The sequence below is a fragment of the Hypomesus transpacificus genome, chromosome 15 (assembly GCF_021917145.1).
Source record: "Hypomesus transpacificus isolate Combined female chromosome 15, fHypTra1, whole genome shotgun sequence".
NCBI classification, from domain to species: Eukaryota; Metazoa; Chordata; class Actinopteri; order Osmeriformes; family Osmeridae; genus Hypomesus; species Hypomesus transpacificus.
This window is the reverse complement of record NC_061074.1, coordinates 8,415,882-8,436,804: the sequence shown is the minus strand read 5'-3', so window position 1 is coordinate 8,436,804 and position 20,923 is coordinate 8,415,882. Positions and strand designations below refer to the sequence as shown.

The window sequence follows — 20,923 nt, the reverse complement described above, 5'->3', positions numbered from 1 at the left end:
AAGGTCCACTACCTGGCTTTATTTCAGCTGTACCATATACTGTTTTACATTTCACCAAATGTTTTATTCATTGTGTAACATTTTTGTCATGCAAAGTCCTGTTCAACTAAACTCTTAAAAACACACAGACACAGACACACACACACACACATCAAAACACAAATCCACCAACAGATGATTTTCACTATTAAGGAGGTACCTCACCAGACTCCCTCTGATGAAGTCTTTGACACAAAAGTAGATTGAAAATTATGATTGACATTGTAATTGTCCTAGTTATTTGATAATATAATATAGTTATTCTTTTATGAAACCTAAGCAATTATTCCAAGTTAACTGAAGTATAATACTCTTGCATGAAGTCAAGCAACGTCAGTCACTACCAATAAGCAATGAAGGGTAATAATTCTGAAACATTCTATAGAAATAAGGCACATTATAAAACGTGTAACCCCAAGAGTAGATTACTTCAACACCCCTTATGTCATATACGGTTACTGAGGACCAATCAAATAAGGAGATACTGCCACGAACGGTTGCTGAGGACCAATCAAAAGAGCAGATACAAACCCAGCACTGTAGACCAGACAGAAAGGAATATTGCTGCTCCCAGGGGCATCCAAACACACAGAGAGCTCTCCAGAGAGTCAGTTCAGTTGTGTTTCACTTCAGCAGCTGGGAGGCCCTGGCCCTCGAAACAAACAGTCCCCACTGGCTCGCCAGTTACACCTAAGATCTCAAAATGCCGGCTATCTGGTAATACCCAAAGTTAAGAAAAAAACTGCTGGAGGTAGGGCGTTCTCATATAGAGCACCTCTTCTTTGGAACAAATTACTCATCTCAATTAAGGAAGCTGATACTGTCTCGACATTTAAAACTAGATTAAAAACTTTCTTGTTTAGTCAATTCTATGATTGTTAAAGGGAAGTATGTGTGTACTTTCTATGTAAACCTGGGGTGTGTGCTTGCCTATGTGTGTATCACATGTAACTTTTAAATTTTAATTATAGCTTATGTTCACATTGCCCAGCTAGATGTTACAAATAAAGTAAACCTGTTACTGTATATTGTAAGTATTATTATTATAGTTCCGTTGCTGTGTATTGTTACTGTTATAGTTTTTATTACTAGTTGGAGACAACGGGGGACTGGTTGTTTTCATCCTTATTCGTATAAGTATAACCTACTTTAGAGTTCTTTCCCCTGGAACAGATTTCATGTTCCAACTGAGGGGGGCTGTCGTTGTTTTGGTGTGTGGGGCTGCATCAAATACCCTTTTTGCTCTGTTAAATTGCTGCACTAGTCCACACTTGACCGGTGGGGATCTCATTCTATTATGACTGTAACTGTTAGCTGCTCCTGGCATTCTCTAATCCCTGCTCTCCTCTCTGTCCCCCCCCCCCACACATTCCCTGTGGTGTGGGGGGTTTGAGCTGTCAGGACCTGCTTGGTCGTCGGTCTGCCTACGCTGAACCAGGTCGTCACCCGGAATCCAGTCTCCATGACGGCCAACAGCGAGTTTCCCGGTCCCATCCAACGTCTATAAAGCCGAACAATGGATTTTGGTGTTTCAAAACCCATTGACACTGTATGACTATGTTTAGCTTGTGTTCTGCTCCTCTCTCTTACCAACCGTCTCTGGAGGAGGGGATCCCTCTCTGAATTGCTCCTCCCAAGGTTTCTTCAATTTTTTCTCCCGGTGGGAGTTTTTCTGGGAGTTTTTCCTTGTCTTCCTTGAGGGTTTAGGTTGGTTGAGGGGCAGTTCTATGGGTGCATGTGAAGCCCTCTGTGACATGCTTGCGTGTAAAAAGGGCTATACAAATAAATTTGATTTGATTTGACCTTGATAAAGACATGCTTGTACCATGGCCTAGCACAACAAAAAGATAACCAGAATATTTCTCTCTGATTAGGCGTATATGCTGTTGATAAGGTTCTCTTTGGCGACAGGTAGAGCTCTTCTTCAGCCACATCCTCTCGCTGAGCTAGCAGAGCGATTTAGGACGAACTTTGGGAAAGAGCTGCAGGAAGACAAAAAAAGGACACTTTTCATCGTTTTTGCTGACACGATTCCTCTAACAAATTCCTCAAAGAGGATTCCGAACCAGGCAACGTGATCTGTGTGTGTGTGTGTGTGTGAGAATGCGTCTGGTCTGTATCTCACCCCAAAGTAGTTGTTTGGGATGAAGCCCTCTCGGCCGCAGAGCGAGGCCCACCACCAGTCCACCCCCTCTGGCTTCTGCAGAATGGTCACCATGTCTCCTTCTTTGAAACTCAGCTCGTCTGGAGCCTTGGAGGAGTAGCCCCACAGGGCGTACACCACCCCACTGTTCTCCAGCCCCATGGCTTCCTCCACACCTGACCACACACACAGGCACAAACAGACACGCACGGGAAAAAGTGAATCATTATGTTATGAGGTGTGACCCTAGTCCAACGTGTGTGTGTGTGTGTGTTTGTGTGTGCGTGCCCTCCTCACCCCTCAGGAAGCTCTCACATTCCTCGAAGCCCACAGCGTAGGGGTCACACTTCTGCGAGGAGGACGCTCCGTCGCTCTCCGTCACGGCCATGACGGCCGCACCGTTCCTCACCAGGAACTCGCACAGCGGGCGGTCGTTACAGGAGGCGGCGCAGTGTAGGGGGGTCCTGCAGTGGGGGGGAGGAGCCGAGGACCACTGCTCAGAGACGCCACACACCTCTACTCAAGTCGCCCCACACCACCACCTGGATCGACAACAACGCGCGGAACTACGCGCGCGTGTGTTTGTGATTGCGTTACCATCCGTGGCTGTCGGGAGCGCTGACGTTGGCGCCGATGCGGACCAGGAAGTCCACCACGCTGTAGTGCCCTCCACAGATGGCGTTGTGGAGGGCGGTGATGCCCTCGTCGTTAGGCTGGCTGGGATCACTCATCTAACGAGAAGAGGACAGCAGAGGAACTCTAGTCATGTGATCAAGCTACACATTGACAAGGACCAGGATGACACACACACACACACCCACCTCCTGCACAGCCCTCTGCACTGTCTCCAGTTCCCCCACCAGGGACCCGTCCAGCAGGAGGACAAGGGGGCTCAGCCGGGCTCTGCGACCGGAGCTCTTACGCTCACGACTGGAGCGTCGCAGAATCGAATGGTAACCCTGGCAACAGCAACCGCATCCAATTTAAGGTACAACACATCAGGAGATGGAGAAGAAGAATGAACCCCCCCCCATTAACCAGGAGAGGCTCCTGTCCTACCCTGTATTCTTCAGGGATGGGGGTGCTGGTGATGGGGGCTGGATCTGGGGACGAGGGGCTGGAGCTCTCCTCTCCCTCGGACGAGCTGCCTGTCTCACTCCCCGCCTCCCCCTTGAAGTGGAGGCGCTTCCTGTGGAACAGCTTGTTCATGATCTGCTTATACTGGGTGGAGGGCTGGACGCTGGGCTGCTTCAGGGGCTGGGACTGGTCCATGGAGCCCCGCCTCTTCAGGGCGCGGGGGATCTCGGCCCGGATGCGGAGCAGCTCCTCCAGGTCAGGAATCACCTGGTCCTGGGCCTGGGGGTCCACCACCGGCTGCAGCCGCGTGGGACTGAGAGGCCGGGGGGCGGGGGCTTTGACCCCACCCTCAGAGACAGGAGGGGCTGAAACTGGGGGCCGCTGCTGGGGATCCAGCCTCTCCAACTCAGCGTCTACATCCCCAGGGTTCAGCACTAGGGACGCCATTATTATTCCATTTGGTGCCATTGTTGTGATATTGATGAACATTGTAAACACTGAACAGTCAAATATGTACAGGTTATAATAGGTGCAATTACGTAGCCCTTTACCTTCTCCGTTGTACGCTGGCTGCCTCTGCTCTGGATGCTGGGGCCGAGGCTGGAGCTGCTGGAGGTACTCTCGTGGCAGAGGCTGGGGCAGGGGCTGGGCCTGGGGATGGAACTGAGAATGGAGCTGACGGTAGAGGCCCGTATCAGCCACACACTCCATGGCACTGGGGTGGCGTGTGGAGGCTGAGGCCCAGTGGGGGTTCTGCAGCCTCATGATGACAGACAGGGGGATGGGCCGACGTGGCCGGGACTTGGGGGCCATGGGGGGGATGGATATGCGGGAGATGATGGGCGGGGGGTGGTAGGGGGACTGGGTGGAGGAGTTGTGGTCTGGGGGCACCGAGATACGGGTGTTGCGTGGGAGAGATGCGTAGGGGCCGTGGGGGGAGAAAGGAAGGGATTCCTGAGAGGAGGAAGCAAGGGGTTAATGTACAAATCGAAACAAGTATTTTATTTGACAACAGTTTGTTTTCCTATTCAAACACCTACATTTAGGCAGGCACACACAGGCACAAGCACGCACCTTTTTCGAGGAAAGGGGAGGGCCATCGAGGTTGGACTCTCTCCAGTTACTGTTTGGCACCAACGGCCTCATCCACTCAGTCTCTGCAACAGGAAGGTGCCATGTTAACAGCACAAAGTTCACACGGTGTCCTGGCAACACCTCACACAGCCTCCTAGCAACACCTCGCATGGCCTCCAGAACAAATCTACAGTGCTGCTGTCTCAGTGTGTTAAGTTTTAAACACCAATGTTGCTCACAGTGTTCACACCTACAACTAATGCTCACTACTGCTCACTGTGAGACCGTTAATGCTAACTACTGCTCACTGTAAGAGAGTTCATGCTAACTACTGCTCACTCAGAGTTGTATTAATTGCTGCCTATTAATGAGTGTGTGTCATGGAAATTGCCACAGTATGCTTCCAAAAGAATCAATCAGGTCAGATGACTTTTCTATATGCACTATTTGTCTGTAGGATAAAAGTGTCTGTTAAATGAATATGTTGTAAACGTAAACATGTTTATTTATAGGCAAGACAGTGAGCTTGTTTCTTTCTGAGGAACATTGCTGCTTCTCTCAGGGCCCTCTGTTGCAGTACTCTTCTACGTTTCCATTTAAGACAAAGTGACACATAAATAGTGCGTATAATCTAGAAAGTATAGCGGAAGATGGATCAGAACTGCATAGTTCTACAGTATTTGGTGGTCAGAGTCAAGGAAGGCTCTGTATTTACTTTGCCACATCGCAAAGCAGCCACATATCCGCTACCAGGCATGGGGAACAAAAATAACCCAGTCCAGTGCAACGACAATAACTCAATTACTTTACTACAATTCAACAAGTGTCCAATGTGCAACACAATCGTAAGTGCAACATTGAGTCCCTTGCCAGACAGAGGAACAACATGCAATGCAGCGTGCAAAGATGACATATCTCTCTCGTATCTGCAGCCTTAAGCAGTGGGAGTTTTGCACCATGCACACACACGTCAGTACATTTTTCCTTCCGTGTGTGTGTGTGTGTGTGTGTAGAACTCACTATCATAGGTGTTGTGTGTTTTGTTCTCATATGACATGTCCAGATCTGTCTCATTCCACTTGGCAGGGTTCTTTGGCCTCTGCAAACTATCTTCTGAGAGAGAAAGAGAGACACACAGAGAGAGACACAGAGAGAGAGAAGAGAGAAAGAGACAGAGAGAGATAGAGACACACAGAGAGAGAGAGAGAGAGAGAGAGAGAGAGAGAGAGAGAGAGAGAGAGAGAGAGAGAGAGAGACAGACAGACAGACAGAGTGTGAGAGAGTGTGAGAGAAAGAGAGACATAGACAGAATGTAAATTCTGACACACTGGCACACATTGGCACACTTATCTTCTCACTTGTGCAGTATGGTAAGGGTTACGACAGAGTTTGGACTGCTGTATACATGCCATACCACAGCCAATACTCACCAGGCGATTTGAATGGGACAAAGTTCCGGGGCAGAGTGCTGGATGCTGATTGGCTGAAGCGAATAGGGGAAGGGCTTCTGTCTGGCTGCGACGTCCTGCGTCCCATTTGGGCAGGGTCATACGGGGCCAACAGAGTGGGGGAGGGGTGTGCCGTGGTCCGATATGATTGGTCATAGGAAGGAATTTTGGCGATGGAGGAGGAGGAGCCTGTTTCCATGTAACTGAGAGAGCTGGAGGGGCTCCTGTTGTGAGGCTGCGTGCGCCTCTGGGTGTGAGGGGATAGGTTGGGAGGGGTCATCTGACCACAGGAGTAGGCGGAGTCAAAACCAGGGCAAGGGGAAGTGGAGTAGATGTCTCTACGGACCTGAGGTGGAGTGAGCTGGTGGGTGGGGAACATGGGGGACGAAGGCCTGTTCCTAGTGCTGGAGTTGAGGGAATCCCGGGAGCCGGAGTTGGTAGAGTAGGGCATCAAAGTGCTATTGGTGCCACCGCCAACACTCGTCTCTCTGAAGGTGGAGCTAGAGATGGAAGGGGTCGGGCTAGAGATGGAAGGGGTGGGGCTATAGATGGAAGGGGTGGGGCTATAGATGGAAGGGGTGGGGCTGGAGATGACAGGAGTGGTACTGGAGGAACTGGACTGACTGGCAGACTGCAGGGAGAGAGAGCCCGAGGGTGTCAGGGACATTACACAGATAGGCACTCTTACACAACACGGACACACACACACAGCTGGAACTTATTACACTCAGGATTTCTGTTTGTACCTTATACACTGGTGGGTCACTGGGAGCGACATCCTGCAGGAGAGAGTTAAATTCTCTGGACAGCTCATCTGCTGTGGCCATGGATGCATTCAGGTCTTCATTCATGGTCTGGACTGAACATATTGAACAAACAGCAACACAAAAATATGAAAGCAGGAAAAGAATGTTTGTGGACATGCATAGAAGATATGAGACTTGGTACTCACACAGCATGTTGCTTCCGAAGCTACTGTGTGAGCTCATGGCTAAGTAGTGGTGTCCGGCTCCTGATAAACAAATATGAGAAACAAAGAAGACAAGAGTTCAGTCGTCAAACAAAGGGGATTGGGATTAATAAAATCCAGTGGCTGTTTAACATTCAGGCATTGAATCTATGCAACTAATATTTGTGTTTGGCTCCACCGACACAAGATTCAATGAGTTGTCACTCCATGTACAGTATTACACGCTACTAAACTCAATTTCCATCAAAACTCTCCATGTTTTCACCTGGTCTGGATAGTTTTTGGGTTGATGTTGAGTTAGACAATGACCGCGTTTCCCAGATTCGTTAAGAAGCTCTTAACGCTAAGAGCTTCTCAGGAGCGTTCTAAGAGCGTTCTAAGAGCGCTCTAGAACGCTCGTAGAACGCTCCAATGACCTGATCAAACACTGTCTGCGGAGGGTGCGCAGCATCGTCGGGACGGCTCTCATCCTAGACGCAGACTATTAGCCCTCCTCTCCTCTGGGGTGCGCTACAGGGCCCTCCGTTCCCCGACCAGCAGGTTCAGGAACAGCTTATTCCCTGTGGCTGTTACAGTGCTGAACTCTGCACCACGGTGAATCTAATCAAAGAGCTGACTCTTTCCTCAGAAGTGTTGAGTTCCTCCCTTATCATCTAGCTCCTACGCACCTTCCCTCCGCTTCCCTCCTTACGAGGCACACCTTTTACCTGTTCAAACAAGACACAATAGCATGACAGACAATATTTCCCCTAGCGTTAATAATATTCAAATGTCACGCATACGGTATTTTGCAAGCAGTGTGGTCATATGAACATTGTCCAACCCCCTGAACACTCCTAAAATAACAGAGATCCAGTCCCCAGTCTAAATCATCTCCAGTCATTGGATATAACCATATGTTCCCTGTAGTAATCTCAGACGACTTGAACCTCAGTGCTCAGCCACAGACAGGTGTTGCATACTACATTTACATTTTACATTTAGTCATTTAGCAGACGCTCTTATCCAGAGCGACTTACAGTAAGTACAGGGACATTCCCCCCGAGGCAAGTAGTCAGATGGCTGAGTAACCGCTCAGCCATCTGACTCCCTACTAACTGCTAGTCTCGAAGAGGAACAAAGCAGGAGTTCACCAAGCCTCAGACAGACAGCTGTGTGTATGTGTGTGTGTGTCTGTCTTTTAGCAGGTGAGTAAGCCAGGCCAAGCCTGTGAGGTCTCAGAATTGCCTCTGTCAGCATCAGGTAGCGCAGTGGTCAAAGCAGACACAGGTGTGCTGTCACAGTTGACTCAGTCCAGACTCATAAATGCTCCACAATATGGAACAATCAAAAAAAGAACACCCCATTCCATCCTTTAACAACATGCTGGCCGTCTCGGATGTTGGCGCTGTTGTCTGAATCCCTCAGGGACGAAACCTGAATGTCGCAACAACATGGTTCTAAAGGAGAGAATCATCGTGTATAAAACAGGCTCCACTCTAATAACAGGAAGGTGAGCTACTGCTCAGGTCATTGTACGGACATCGATCCACCCACACACCACGAGAGATGGGAAAGGAGAGCCTAAAACATAGTAGATATAGCAGAGTACAAAGTATAGTAAAGTCCTCACCAAGTACTCATCAATGAGGCAAACTGTTTTTAATCATGAAAATATTTTTTTCAACGTTCATATCTTTATTTTCCAAACCTTAAAAAAATGGCTTTCAATTTTTCACACCAAATTATTGTTTTTATTTTAGAAATTATTTGTTCAACCTTTAAACTTTTTTTCCCTCACACGTGAAGTGAAAGGAGAGGAGAGAGGACAACTTCGTTACTTCCCATCTCTGCACACCACACACACAAATACTCAAAACTTGCGAGGATTAGTTGTCTCCAGTTATGCTACGGTGGATCGGGATACCAGATCAACAGGAAGAGGTCAGACAGATGTACTGAACATCCAACACTGTTCTGTCTGGTCTGCTCTCCTTAAACAGAGTAGAGTGTGTCTACAGACGAGTCAGTGGACTCTCAGACCGGCCTCATGTTCACATTCCACACCCCTCCGTCCAATGAGGTTCACAGCACGGCCTGGGGCCACTGCTGTTCAGCTTATCTGTGTTTTCTGAGAGCATTGCACACAGAAGACTCCCTTTCTGTCTCTCACTTTCTCTCCCGCTCTATGTCTCTCCCTCCCATACTCGTTCTGTCTCTCTGTCATTCTCTCTCTCTCTCCCCCTCTCCATGACTCATATGAGTCATTCAAACATACCAGCTCTCACTCTACTCAGTAACTCATTTAACCCTGTTATCTCTCTCTTTCTCCCTTCCACACTCCCTCTGTTTTTGCTACCCTTCTCCATCCTTCAGCGCTCTTCTAAAATGTCTCCTGCCATGTTAAAGTATGCTGGGGAACTTGATTCAGAGCCTGCCGTACTGCACACGCTATTCTAGGGATTGTTTTTTATGATGAAACATGTCTGCATGCAACACCTTTGCGCTGGTTATGTAGACCTCCTCAAAGTCTGCCTACTGGGTCATGTGACAGCTGGTCCCATTAGAGTTCTGTAATGACAGAGGCAGATGAGGGGGGAGAAGCTGGAGGTTGACTGTGGGAAGTGAAGAGATATTAAAGGATTAAAGACAACAATGGGCTACCCTTAGCAGAATCCTAGGGTGTGTCCATAATGACTACAAACACTCCCTCCATTCTTGTTTCTCTGTCTCTCTGTCTCTCTCTCTGTCTCTCTCTCTCTCTCTGTCTCTCTCTGTCTCTCTCAATTTTTTCTCTCCAGGGCTCGTGATTACAAATGTCAGGCAGAGCCTCCGGTTTCTGTTCAGTTGCTCATTTCCCCCCCCATCCTTCCATCCTTTCATTCATTTCCTACGTGTCCCGTTTCAGTTTCATCTGCCCACGCCAGCACCTTCCCTCGCCAGACTCTCCCTCTCTCTGGAGACCACGGACCAGGCAGTGTAGGCTAGCTGGCAGACACAACATCCCACAGGACTGTTGCCATGGGATCCCATCCAGCGACCCTCCGGCCTCTAACTGATACATTGACATTCCTCCGAATAATTTCCACCTGACAGTTAACCCGAGCTAGTACACGCCTGATGTTTTACATAAAACTCCTGCAGCTTCTGACAGGCAAGCTTGACATTCTGGTTGATGCTCTTTCAGGTCACAAAGAAGTCAGCCTGCCATGTTGCAGCAATTCATCAGAAGCCACCTTGTTTATCTTGGATGGGTTTAAATGATTTGTTACTCTATAGCACCTTTTAAATCATGTCATTAGATCTCTGTCACAGGTCAGTACAAAACTAAACAAACATTTGACTCTATGGAACCATCTTACATATACTATCAAGCAGCAACACAGGTAAGTGGTGCTGTGCTCTGACATTGCGTAACCTATCAGGAATGTATGTCTCTCCGCACTGGGGAAGAGAGACCAGTTATTAATCAGGTGTGTCTGACAGTTAGTCTGTCGGGGGGGTTGAGGGTCGGAATTCTTCCAAGATAATCTCATAAGGTTAGACTATGATCCACAACATGACTTGACAGAAACTTTGTATCTTAAGGTTACACAGGTTTAAAAATAAATGCTTTGAGCCATGACCCAAACTTCAAAGTAAGTGTGTCTTTGTAGACATACACACACACACACACACACACACACACACACACAGACACTATGTAGTGTCTATGAAGGATGTTTATAGAGCAAAGTAATTGCTAAAGATACACATGACTATGGATTCAGATCCCACACCCTTACTCTTGATTCATCCTACCACAATGGGTCATTAAAAAAAAGCAACCTCACTCTAACCGACGACACTCCACCCAATTCATTGAAAGGAAGCAATGTCTTACACATCTGGGCTTAAAACAAAACGTATACAGTCACTGTTCTTATTTTAGACACCCATCGGAAATTGTAGTGACTGTAAATATTTCTCAACCACATTCACTCTCCCACGCACACACACACACAAGTAACTCTGCAGTCAAAGTTAGGATGAGTGACTTATTGGACATTTCTTGATTTCTGCTCACACCCCAACTATACTGATCAGGTCCCAAAACAACACATATCCTTTATGCCAGCATGTGACTAAGGAATCTCTGAATTTCACACCAACCGATATGGCATATCTAACATCCACACCAAACATTGTTTGAGCTCTGCAGAGTAGCATTAGGGGAAAATATTATGTATACCATCATTAAAAGTAGTACATATGGAGACTAAATATGGATAGTAGGCTACCAGGATTAGCGGACACACACAGAACCATAATGAACAAGTGTTTGAAAGTTTGAAAAGTGTATATAGAACCTCTTCAGATCTGGTTAGTGGGTCATGTGTGTGACAAGAGATTTATGTTTGATGGAAATTCCTAGTGCAGGTTAGAGAAAATAACCGGCATTAACGGCAATGCTGTCCAGCTGGTTTAGCTTGGAGACACGCCATGAGTGATCCAACGAGGTAAAACTATTAACTTCACAGACAGTTTTTTCAAGTTGGTTGAAATGTTTTTAACAATTTTATCAAATGGTTTGAAATGTCATTCTTTTCACCATGTCTTTAAAAAATAAAGAGATATTCTAGTCGAGATGATTGCACGGCTATATCCATCGTAAACTTGCAGACTTTTAAGTGTCTAGCCTGCAGGCCATTCTATGGCTTGATCCATGTTTTGTGCATTGAGAACATCTGACTTTCATTAGTTCAAGAAAGCTATGCGGTCCTCTTCACATTTACCACTCACGCCGCAATTCTCACAGTAGGCTATCTCTCATTAAAACATACAGATAAACAAAACAGAAACAACAGAAACAATAGTCTATTGGCCTATTCAACTAAGAAACGATCCTTAAGTGGGCTATATACTTGTCATGTTGCGACTCTTTCTATATCCAACTGAAACATACTTCTAATTAAAGCCTTCCTTACCCCCAAAAACCTGCCGTCTTCGTACAAACAACAGCCGATCCTCAACCGAAATACGTTTTCTGAAGTAGGAACAATCCCTCTTTGTCTTTACAAAACTGTTTATGGAGGTATTAAGTTGAGGCATTCAGTCAATGCGTTTTGAGTAAAGCAAGTTATTTTGGTACGTTCATAGTCCAACCCACATTGTCTGCTGCGTTGCTGTAACCCGAGCCAGCTGTTCTTCGTCCACAGCTGGCGCAGGTAAGCCTACCCTCCAGTGGTCCCATCTTGCAAACGCATTTTAGATCATGTATTTTTCTATGCAAACATGAAACATGTACTGAAACAATACGGGCTACTGGAGAATCTCCCTCACAGATTTAGAAGCATAAATGGGAAACAAAGGTTAATCGTACCGGCTTTTGAACTTCAACCAATTAACTAAATTATGAATTTAATAATGATGACGTGAACAAGATTACTGAAGTGGGTGTGTTTCAACCGAACGTCATGAATATTAAAATAACCTCGCACTGTCACCTCTTTGTCCCGCCCCTCAAGTGAAGTGTTTCCGTCAAGATGGTGGTTGGTGCCTTCCCTATCGCCAAGCTGCTCTACCTTGGTGTACGGCAAATGAGCAAACCTGTGGCGAACAGGATTAAGGCAGGGGCTAGAAGAAGCGAGTTCTTCAAGAATTACGTATGCCTTCCACCAGCACAGTGTGAGTAATTGTAGTCTATATGCCATGTTTTACCGCCTCTGTCTCTGACATCCAGAGATTGCACGCAACACGGGATGACTGTCCTGTGACGATAACCAATGAGATTTACCTGTCACTACTTTTGAGCCAATCGTTAACATGGGTGTAGTCTTAAATGGGTGTATTTTTGTGATTGAAAGAGATGTTACCCAATGGGGCTGTTCTCGCTGTGTGAACGCGTTTGTCATTGAGGTGGAATGAATCCTTTTGAAAGTGCCTTTTGACCAGCGGTGACTAGCATTTCGCTTTGACAGTATTTCAACTAAAGCTAGTAAGGTTAGGACGATACAATATGAATGACCAGCTCTTTGCTGAAAAACGTTCGTTTGAAACAAGCGATGACAAACAAGTATGAATTCAACATAGACAGTTCACAGATTATTTAAAACACCAACTCAACTGCACAACTCTCAATAAGTCTCCACATGAATATTAGTAGTATAAAAGTATATTAGAAAAACTGACAAATTATATATTGTATGTATTCTCTATTCAGTATACCACTGGATTGAGATGAGGACCAAGATGCGGATCATGGGTTTCCGAGCCTCCACCATCAAGCCCCTGAATGAGGAGGCAGCAGCCGAACTGGGGGCAGAGCTGGTGGGAGAGGCCATCATCTTTGTAATCGGCGGCGGCTGTATGGTGTTGGAATACAGCCGGCAAGCCATGAACTCGCGACGAAAGGAAGACGAGCTAAACGAGACCATCACTAGCCTACAGACACAGCTGGGAGAGCTTGCCCTAACCACAGAGACACTAGATGCCCAGCTCAGAGAGATGAACAGGCTAATGTTATCCTTCCCAATCCCTGCTGCACCTGCTACCGTTTCAAAATGATATAAAGGGTTCTTGGCTGAGTGACAAGGACTGTTTGTTATTCTGTGTGTGGTGTACAACAGTACGGTACAGCACTTCCATGTTAGTTACACAGCCTTTACATCTCTGCCACCTATATGGATCTGCCGTTCCGCGAGCGATGGGAACAGATCGATACGCATACTAGTGCTTTATGTACCGTCATCTGCACCTGTTTGAACAACCAGTTGTGAAAACAATTTGCTATGATATTCATAGTTTATATCCAATTCTGTAAGCATGATTGAAAAAGGCACCATACAGGAATTATTTCAACATATCGTGCCCTTTGTAATTTGGTTTATTAAGCACTTATGATTATAAACATAATTCCATTAACTGTTTTAATGTAGTTGGCTGTGGCATTACAGAATGGTAGAACAATTAAGAGGTGTTTTTCCCCCCACATTTAATTTCATTCACAATTCTCTTCCTCTCCTAAAGATGTGTGTCTACACACTGGATCCATGCACTAGTTGAAAAGAGTGTGTATTAACGGTGCCTGTGGTGTGGGCATACAATTGTAAAATAATGATGTAAAATAAATCTTACTGTTCAAGTGTATGTGGAGTGTGTTTGTGTTCCTTCTCCAAACGCAAGTCTATAACGGTGACTCTCCAGTAGATGGCGGTAAGCATCTGTTGACATAGGTTGTATGCTATGTATTAAGACAGCTAGGCTACTTTATTGGGAGAAGCCACCAACGGTAAAATTGAATCTACTGCATTACGTTCTACGCAAGGAATTGTTTTTAAAGCAATGACGTTGTTGCATTTTTGTGAATACTTGTTCGTGTAACCTATTTGCAGCTCTTAAAAGTGTTTGGTGCAGCAAGACTAGACATAGGCCTGCTGGTGTCTGTGGTTAGCTGTCAGCAGCAGTACATTGCTATCACACTGCGGGTATCGTTAAATAAACACTTAGCTCTTGCTAATTTCAACCACAGATGTCGGCGTGCGCGATTACATCAGCCGGATAGATCTGCAGGCGTAGTTAGACTAGCTAACAAGCAAGCATTGCTTTGACAAAGTTAGTTAAGCTAGCCTCTACTACACTGTCACAGCAGGGTCAGGGGATGTGCTGCTGACATGATGAGTCACCTTGTGTCCAGTGCAGTGCATGTCATCTAATTGTATGACATTAATTTCCTTGTATTTACTTGTCTGCAGATAAGGAAATAGCTGCACACGTTTATTAACACAATGAATAGTGTTGACGTGAAGAAACTAAAAGTCAATGAGTTGAAAGAGGAGCTGCAGCGCCGCGGCCTGGACACCAAAGGGCTGAAAGCTGATCTCGTGGACAGGCTCAGGGCCGCTATGGACACTGGTGCAGCGGCTCCGGAAGAGGGCATCGGATCAGCGGGCGACCTGGGAATGGGCTCCACTGGGTTACTGAGCGATGATCCTATTCCTAACCAAGGTAGTTAATACGCCCTCAATATTAGCCTGTATTTCAGAGTGATATGTGCACAATTATTTTACAAATTCAAAAGATCATCGCCCAAAAGTGGTAGCCTAGTAATATATATATTTTTGTTGTTGTATTGAACAGACGAAAGAATATCTGAAGAGGAAAGCAGTGAAGATGGCGAAGGCTTTGATAGGGCAGAGGTGACACCAGGTGGAGATTTATGTAGAGAAACCGTAGGTACAGTTTCAGAGAGAGAGCTGGCTCCTGCCATGACTTGCGGGATGTCAGACTTCTCATCAGATGTTGATGTGAGCCAGACCGAAATCACTCCTCACGATCCCAAGACCGAGCCTGAGCTGGAGGAGCACCCTGATATCAAACCAGGTGAGTCAGCCAGAGGCGCCGCCAGGAATTTTGGGCCCCATGAAAAAAAGAAAAAAAAAGGTTTATCATTTCTATTAGTTTTTCAATTTTTTTGAATCGTCATACCTCCCCCCCCCCCCCCCCCATATTGCGCCCCTGAGTTCACCGTTGTGCCTAGCCTACACCATGTAGTTTCCAAAAGATGTTCTCCTTAAAAAACAAACTAAAAAAACGAGCCCCCTATTCCGTGTCTCAGAAATTGAGATGAAATCCGAGGTGAAAAAGGAGGAAGAGGAGAACACGGAGTGCCAACAGGAAGTTCCGAAGCCGGAGCAGAATCCTCGCCAGCAGCAGTCCGCCAATGAGTGGGAGGAGCTTGAGGGCCAGCAGGTGGAGCATGCCAAGATGGAGGCAGAGCGCTCCGGCCAGTATGGACGCAAGAGGTCGCATGATGAGGGCCGGGGCCACGGCTACTATGAACACCGCGAGGACAAGAGGTCAGTTCTGCTCCGCTTGCTGCTTTGTGCTGGTTAGGTCGTGTGGTCGAAAGTCACTGACGAAGGAAGCCATGTTCTGATATGTGCATTTGAATGGTGATTTAATGGTCTTTTCAAGATCCCGCTCACCACAACCACCTGCTGAAGAAGAGGAAGAGGACTTTGACGATGCCCTTGTTGCCCTGGACACATGTACGTAAAGGTCTTTACAGCCAATTAACATATGCATTTAGTGAAGATGACCTGTTTGAAGGGGAGGTGCTTTGAAGCGACCATGGTCACAGCCATGTGTAATCACTGTTCACATTCTAATCTCACCCCCCCCCCCCCCCCCCCCCCCCCCAGACAACTGCGACTTGCACTTCAAAGTGTCCCGCGATCGCTACAGTGGCTATCCTCTGACCATCGAGGGCTTCGCCTACCTCTGGGCGGGAGCGCGGGCCTCGTACGGCGTCACCAAGGGCCGTGTGTGTTACGAGATGAAGGTACTAGAATGCAGACGAAACCGTATCCATCGGTTTCCCCACAAGCATTCCTCTCAAAGTTGGCTCTACGCAGCTTCACATGCCTACAGTGGGCTTTGTATGTATATATCATATGCTGTACCTGTTCCAGGTGATCGAGGACATCCCGGTGAAGCACCTGCCCAGCAGTGAGCCTGATCCCCATGTGGTCAGGATCGGCTGGTCTCTGGACTCCTGCAGTACGCAGCTTGGTAAGGACAACACGCGGTCAGAGCAGTTACAACGTAGGTGCGCGTCAGTGGACGACTCGGTCCCAAAGATCACTGCTCCACCTGTAGCCCTGACGTCACTGCTGTGGGGTTTTCAGGTGAGGAGGCTTTTTCCTTTGGATGCGGAGGAACCGGCAAGAAATCCTCCGACTGCAAATTTGAAGATTACGGAGAGAAGTTCGGTGAAAACGATGTCATCGGCTGTCACATCGTGAGTATGGGGATTATCCGGTAGCTTTGAGCCCTGCGTATGGTCTTTGAAACGTTTGAAGACGGACTCAAATGTTTCACTGTTGCACGCACTCTGTCCTCTCAGGACTTTGACAGCGGTGAGGAGGTGGAGATGGCGTTCTCGAAGAACGGAGTGTGGCTGGGCGTGGCTTTCCGTGTCCCGCGGGAGGCCCTGGACGGCCGCGCCCTCTTCCCACACGTCCTGGTGAAGAACTGCGCTGTGGAGTTCAACTTCGGCCAGAAGGAGGAGCCCTACTACCCCGCTCCGGAGGGCTACGCATTCATCCAGAACGTCGGCCTGGAGCACAGAACCCGAGGAACCCTGGGTCCCGTTAGGAAATCGGAATGTGAGGTATGTCTGCATCTACATTTACATTTAGTCATTTAGCAGACGGTCTTATCCAGTGCGACTTACAGTAAGTACAGGGACATTCCCCCCCGAGGCAAGTAGGGTGAAGTGCCTTGCCCAAGGACACAACGTAATTTGGCTCAGCCGGGAATCGAACTGGCGACCCTCAGATTACTAGCCCGATTCCATAACCGCTCAGCCACCTGACTCCCATCTCCGTTGCATCAGGATCCTGACTGCCGGCGGATTGAGATTTTAGAGTGTATAATGACCCGTCTCTATCCGTGCTTGTGTGTCGACACCAGATCCTGATGATGGTTGGTCTGCCTGCCTGTGGAAAGACCACGTGGGCCACGAAGCACACTGAGAAGCATCCAGAGAAGAAGTACAACATCCTGGGCACCAACGCCATCATGGACAAGATGAAGGTGAAAGCTCTGCGAACGTGGGAAGGGAGAGGTCGACGAAACGCAGCTGTGTTCCGGGAGCAGCGTCACCGACGAAGTTCTCTGTTGTCTAGGTGATGGGTCTGCGTCGCCAGAGGAACTACACGGGTCGCTGGGACCTCCTGATCCAGCAGGCCACCCAGTGTCTGAACCGGCTCATCCAGATCGCCGCCCGCAAGAGACGCAACTACATCCTGGACCAGGTAGCCCCCCTTCTCTCCTCCCCCTCTGCTCTGATACACCACCCTCTGCTCTGTGTGCCCCCAGTATGCTCACAACCTCTCTAATGGATTATTTATTTATCTTTCAGGGGACCAATGTAGGATAGAGTAGAGGAAGCATTGATCAGCCTCTTGTCGCTTGCTGTTTACTGTAATGTTAACACTCTCCTGTGACAGTGACAGAATCTTTAATGTCATCATCTCTCAGCGTATTTTATGCCTTTTTATCACTGTCATTACATCCAATGCTGTGTGTGTTGGGAACTCCCAGTATTGTACAAGTAGTCCAGTACTATGTTGAGAAACGAGTAAACTCTGACTGGTGAGTAAGAAAAGAAACAACAAAAATAATACCTTCCGTTGCTATGGTGACCATGACGAGACTATTGATAGCCTATTTAAAGGTATGTTTAACAGTTAGATGTTGGAACTGTCCAGGGTGTTTTATTTTATGAATTGAACCTGAAGGTAAGTGTGAAGACTAACCGTTTTCAGCTTTTCAGGGCGTTTATTGTCATGTTTTTGTAACTTCTGGGTTGGGTAAGTAAGTCTAATGGATGTTGGATCCAAGCTTGGAAACTGTGAGTAGTTCCAGGTAAGATATGTGTGTGTTCTGACCTGTGGCACAGAGGCACAGACTGCATTAGGAGCAGGTAAGTGTAGGTAGGTAAGGGGACCCTGTCAGGTTAGGGAAACTTTTATTTTTATGAGCTATTTCTCAGGTTGATACTGATGTAACTTTTCATGCTATGATTGGTATGATTCAGGAAAGAGTCCTTTAGAATCTCGACATTGTCGTCATAATAATCATCATAACTGCCTTTCCAAACACTGAAGATAATTATTTGTCATTTATTGTTAAGTCTACATATCTTTTTGTTCCCTCATAGTAATTTCACTTTTCAATCTCTTGATACACTCCAGTGCCAAACAAATATAACAGCCATTTGATAGTCTGTGGATTAAAGGGTCCCCTTTTGTCTCTCAAAGCGACGGTTGACAGAGTCTCGATGCTGCTGTCTGCAGGTGAGTCTGTGAGGGTGCGAGAGGCTGACAGTAATTTGCAGGAGGGTAGTAACGTAGCTTGACAACCAAGCCCAACCTCTCTCACTTGACTATTACAGGGTTCCAGCTTCCCCCCCCCCCCTCAGTGGAAAGCAAAGCCATAACAAGTAAACAATAACAAACAGCTTGTTCTACTTTCTTGTCACCATTGCTAGACAAATGTATATGGATCAGCCCAGAGACGAAAAATGCGACCTTTTGAAGGTTTTCAACGCAAGGCTATTGTAGTGTGTCCCCCGGACGAGGACTTAAAAGAGCGAACGTTAAAGCAAACTGATGAGCAGGGGAAGGATGTTCCCGATCATGCTGTTTTAGAAATGAAAGGTAGGAATCTGTGAAAAAAAAAAAAAAATTCCACCAGATCTACTTAACTTTTTTTCTATGTTTTTGTGTCTAAATCAAACTTGGAAGGTGCCCCCCCCCCCCTTTCACCCTCTCCCCATTAACTAGGCCAGATTTATAAACTCCACATGATTTAATGGCCCTCCAGAATTTGATCCTTCTTTGTTTTGCCCTGTCTTTGCCACTTGCCATAAGACTCCCTCCAAATGCACTGCAAACTGAGGTGCTGGGCTGTTTTACAATAGATCCAAATGACCCATATTGCACAAGGGGTTTCCATGTTGTCTAAACTGACGCATGTTGTCTAAACTGACTGATGAGTCCGGTTGTAGACTTCAGCCTCCCCTGGTTTGCAGTCCTCAGACCCTTAGTCCTGCCGTCTCTCCTTTTGTCATCTGTCCTTGTTTCAAGTTCTCCCTCTTCCCCCGTTGTGTTTGCTTGAACAAATGTTTCCTCCTGGTTTCTTTTGGAGGTCATGTTTTTGTTTGTTCCAGACCATGTCAGACACACACCCACACACGCACACTGTCATCTGCTGTCATCCAAGAGCCCCTCTCAGTTTAGATTCTCTAGTGTTTACTATTCTTGTCTATGGTATTAATTATGTTTCATCTTGTCTCCTGGTGGTGTGGCTGTTCTGGTCTTCACCACAACCCCCTCCCCGGTGTCTCCCTCTCTGTCTTTCTCTCCTCTCTGTCTTTCTCTTCTCTCTCCTCTCTGTCTTTCTCCCCCCCCCCCCCCCTCCCCCGCTGTCACCACTTCAAGCCAACTTTGTGCTTCCTGAGACCAGCGACTTTCTGGACGAGGTGACCTTTGTGGAGCTGCAGCGCGAGGATGCTAGCAAGCTCGTGAAGGAGTACAACGAAGCGGGACAGAAAGCTGGCCCGCCCCCGGACAAGCGCTATGACAACCGCCAGGTGGGCTTCCACGGGCGTGGCGGAAGCTTCCAGCGCTATGACAACCGCGACGGACCCCGTGGTGGGGGCTACCAGAGCCGGGGTGGAAATGGAGGAGGAGGGGGTGGGTACAGAGGAGGTAAGGAGACCGTTCTCCTCGGCTCCTGTAGTTAAGCCTTCCCCTAGGAGTTCAGTAGAGGTGCCGTTGTCGACTGCTAATGCGGTGTATATTCTTCGCTCCAGGCTACAACCGCGGGAACTACAACCAGAACCGCTGGGAAGGCAACTACCGCGACGGAAGCTCCAACGGCCGAGGAGGCTACAACCGTAACCAACAGTCAGGAGGAAACTACAGCCGGCAGGCTCCCTATAACAAAGGCTACAGTCAGGTACACACACACCCCTTCATCTACCTGAGAAAAGCTGACACAAATGCAGATCAACAGCTGTTTATGGATTGTAAATAACCCTGTGGGCTGTCTGTCTCTCTCAATCTCTAGAGCTACAACCCGGGCTATAACCAAGGGTACAACCAGGGGAACTATAACCAAGGTTACAACTACGGCAACTACAGCCAGTATCCAGGATACGGCCAGAGCTACAGCGAGACACCTGCCACTGGACAGACGTACAACCAACAACAGAGCTACGACCAGCAGTACCAGCAGGTAATGAACCAGGGTCTTAACTCCTTAGTCAAACTACGTTTTAACCCAGCCACTGCAAACATTAATTTGTTTTGTAAAATGTTTTTCACTGTACAGTATCTGTCCAATAACTACATTTTCTTTTCTCTCCCCCGCTCCCTCTCCCCTGCCCCCTCTCTCCAGTATGCCCAGCAGTGGCAGCAGTACTATCAGAACCAGAGCCAGTGGAACCAGTACTATGGCCAGTATGGGAACTACTCTGGACAGGGAAACCAGGGCTCCTCCTCGGGGGCCCAGTAACTGAGCCTTCGTCTGCACCCCTGGTCCGCACCCCTGGTCCGCGCCCCTGGTCCGCGCCCCTGGTCCGCACCCCTGTCCTTTACTCTGGAGTCTCATTCTTTCCTCAGTGTCTGTCAACTTTTCCAG

The 20,923-nt window shown here is 47.5% G+C and overlaps 3 protein-coding genes across 6 annotated transcripts in view; 2 read left to right on the top strand and 1 right to left on the bottom strand.

Annotated features, from left to right (window-relative positions):
• Positions 1-1,767: 1,767 nt before the first annotated feature.
• ppp1r13l (protein phosphatase 1, regulatory subunit 13 like) lies at positions 1,768-11,877 on the bottom strand. 2 transcript variants are annotated; one of them, XM_047035910.1, is made up of 13 exons: positions 11,698-11,877; positions 6,734-6,793; positions 6,528-6,640; positions 5,764-6,412; positions 5,354-5,443; positions 4,334-4,416; positions 3,811-4,213; positions 3,242-3,693; positions 3,004-3,141; positions 2,780-2,913; positions 2,480-2,646; positions 2,165-2,358; positions 1,768-2,021 (listed from the first exon to the last, which is right to left on the bottom strand). In XM_047035910.1, the coding sequence occupies exons 1-13, from the start codon at positions 11,819-11,821 to the stop codon at positions 1,986-1,988; spliced, it is 2,643 nt and encodes an 880-aa protein (XP_046891866.1). In that variant the 5' UTR covers positions 11,822-11,877; the 3' UTR covers positions 1,768-1,985. The 2 variants fall into 2 exon arrangements, with proteins under 2 accessions (XP_046891866.1, XP_046891865.1); XM_047035909.1 differs by having other exon boundaries at positions 5,354-5,446; positions 11,698-11,876.
• A 360-nt stretch (positions 11,878-12,237) lies between these two features.
• opa3 (outer mitochondrial membrane lipid metabolism regulator OPA3) lies at positions 12,238-13,843 on the top strand. The gene is made up of 2 exons (XM_047035911.1): positions 12,238-12,397; positions 12,933-13,843. Exons 1-2 carry the CDS (start codon positions 12,256-12,258, stop codon positions 13,274-13,276), a joined length of 486 nt encoding a protein of 161 aa, XP_046891867.1. The 5' UTR covers positions 12,238-12,255; the 3' UTR covers positions 13,277-13,843.
• Positions 13,844-13,918: 75 nt separating this feature from the next.
• hnrnpul1 (heterogeneous nuclear ribonucleoprotein U-like 1) overlaps positions 13,919-20,923 on the top strand; it is a 7,766-nt gene continuing 761 nt past the window's right edge. Inside the window, exons 1-16 of one of the 3 annotated variants that reach the window (XM_047035461.1) lie at positions 13,919-14,000; positions 14,464-14,716; positions 14,849-15,091; positions 15,327-15,567; positions 15,686-15,759; positions 15,913-16,052; positions 16,183-16,282; positions 16,399-16,511; positions 16,617-16,883; positions 17,186-17,308; positions 17,401-17,529; positions 18,768-18,936; positions 19,720-19,974; positions 20,094-20,239; positions 20,351-20,518; positions 20,681-20,923. The exon at positions 20,681-20,923 is cut by the window's right edge and continues 761 nt beyond it. In XM_047035461.1, the coding sequence (XP_046891417.1) occupies positions 14,497-14,716; positions 14,849-15,091; positions 15,327-15,567; positions 15,686-15,759; positions 15,913-16,052; positions 16,183-16,282; positions 16,399-16,511; positions 16,617-16,883; positions 17,186-17,308; positions 17,401-17,529; positions 18,768-18,936; positions 19,720-19,974; positions 20,094-20,239; positions 20,351-20,518; positions 20,681-20,797 (2,505 nt within the window). In that variant the 5' untranslated portion in view covers positions 13,919-14,000; positions 14,464-14,496 and the 3' untranslated portion in view covers positions 20,798-20,923. Of the gene's footprint in view, positions 14,001-14,146; positions 14,717-14,848; positions 15,092-15,326; positions 15,568-15,685; positions 15,760-15,912; positions 16,053-16,182; positions 16,283-16,398; positions 16,512-16,616; positions 16,884-17,185; positions 17,309-17,400; positions 17,530-18,767; positions 18,937-19,719; positions 19,990-20,093; positions 20,240-20,350; positions 20,519-20,680 lie in introns of those variants that run through there. The other 2 variants (XM_047035459.1, XM_047035460.1) reach the window with 2 other exon arrangements.

What these genes read in the sequence shown, in the direction of transcription:
- ppp1r13l (XM_047035909.1), bottom strand. Translation starts at nt 11,821, where the DNA reads ATGCCTCAACTTAATACCTCCATAAACAGTTTTGTAAAGACAAAGAGG. An exon ending in GTGACCCACCAGTGTATAAG is followed by an intron (nt 6,413 to 6,527) that starts GTACAAACAGAA and finishes CTCTCCCTGCAG; the next exon opens with TCTGCCAGTCAGTCCAGTTC. An exon ending in GCCAGCGTACAACGGAGAAG is followed by an intron (nt 3,694 to 3,810) that starts GTAAAGGGCTAC and finishes TGGCGTCCCTAG; the next exon opens with TGCTGAACCCTGGGGATGTA.
- opa3 (XM_047035911.1), top strand. Translation starts at nt 12,256, where the DNA reads ATGGTGGTTGGTGCCTTCCCTATCGCCAAGCTGCTCTACCTTGGTGTA. An exon ending in ATGCCTTCCACCAGCACAGT is followed by an intron (nt 12,398 to 12,932) that starts GTGAGTAATTGT and finishes TTCTCTATTCAG; the next exon opens with TATACCACTGGATTGAGATG.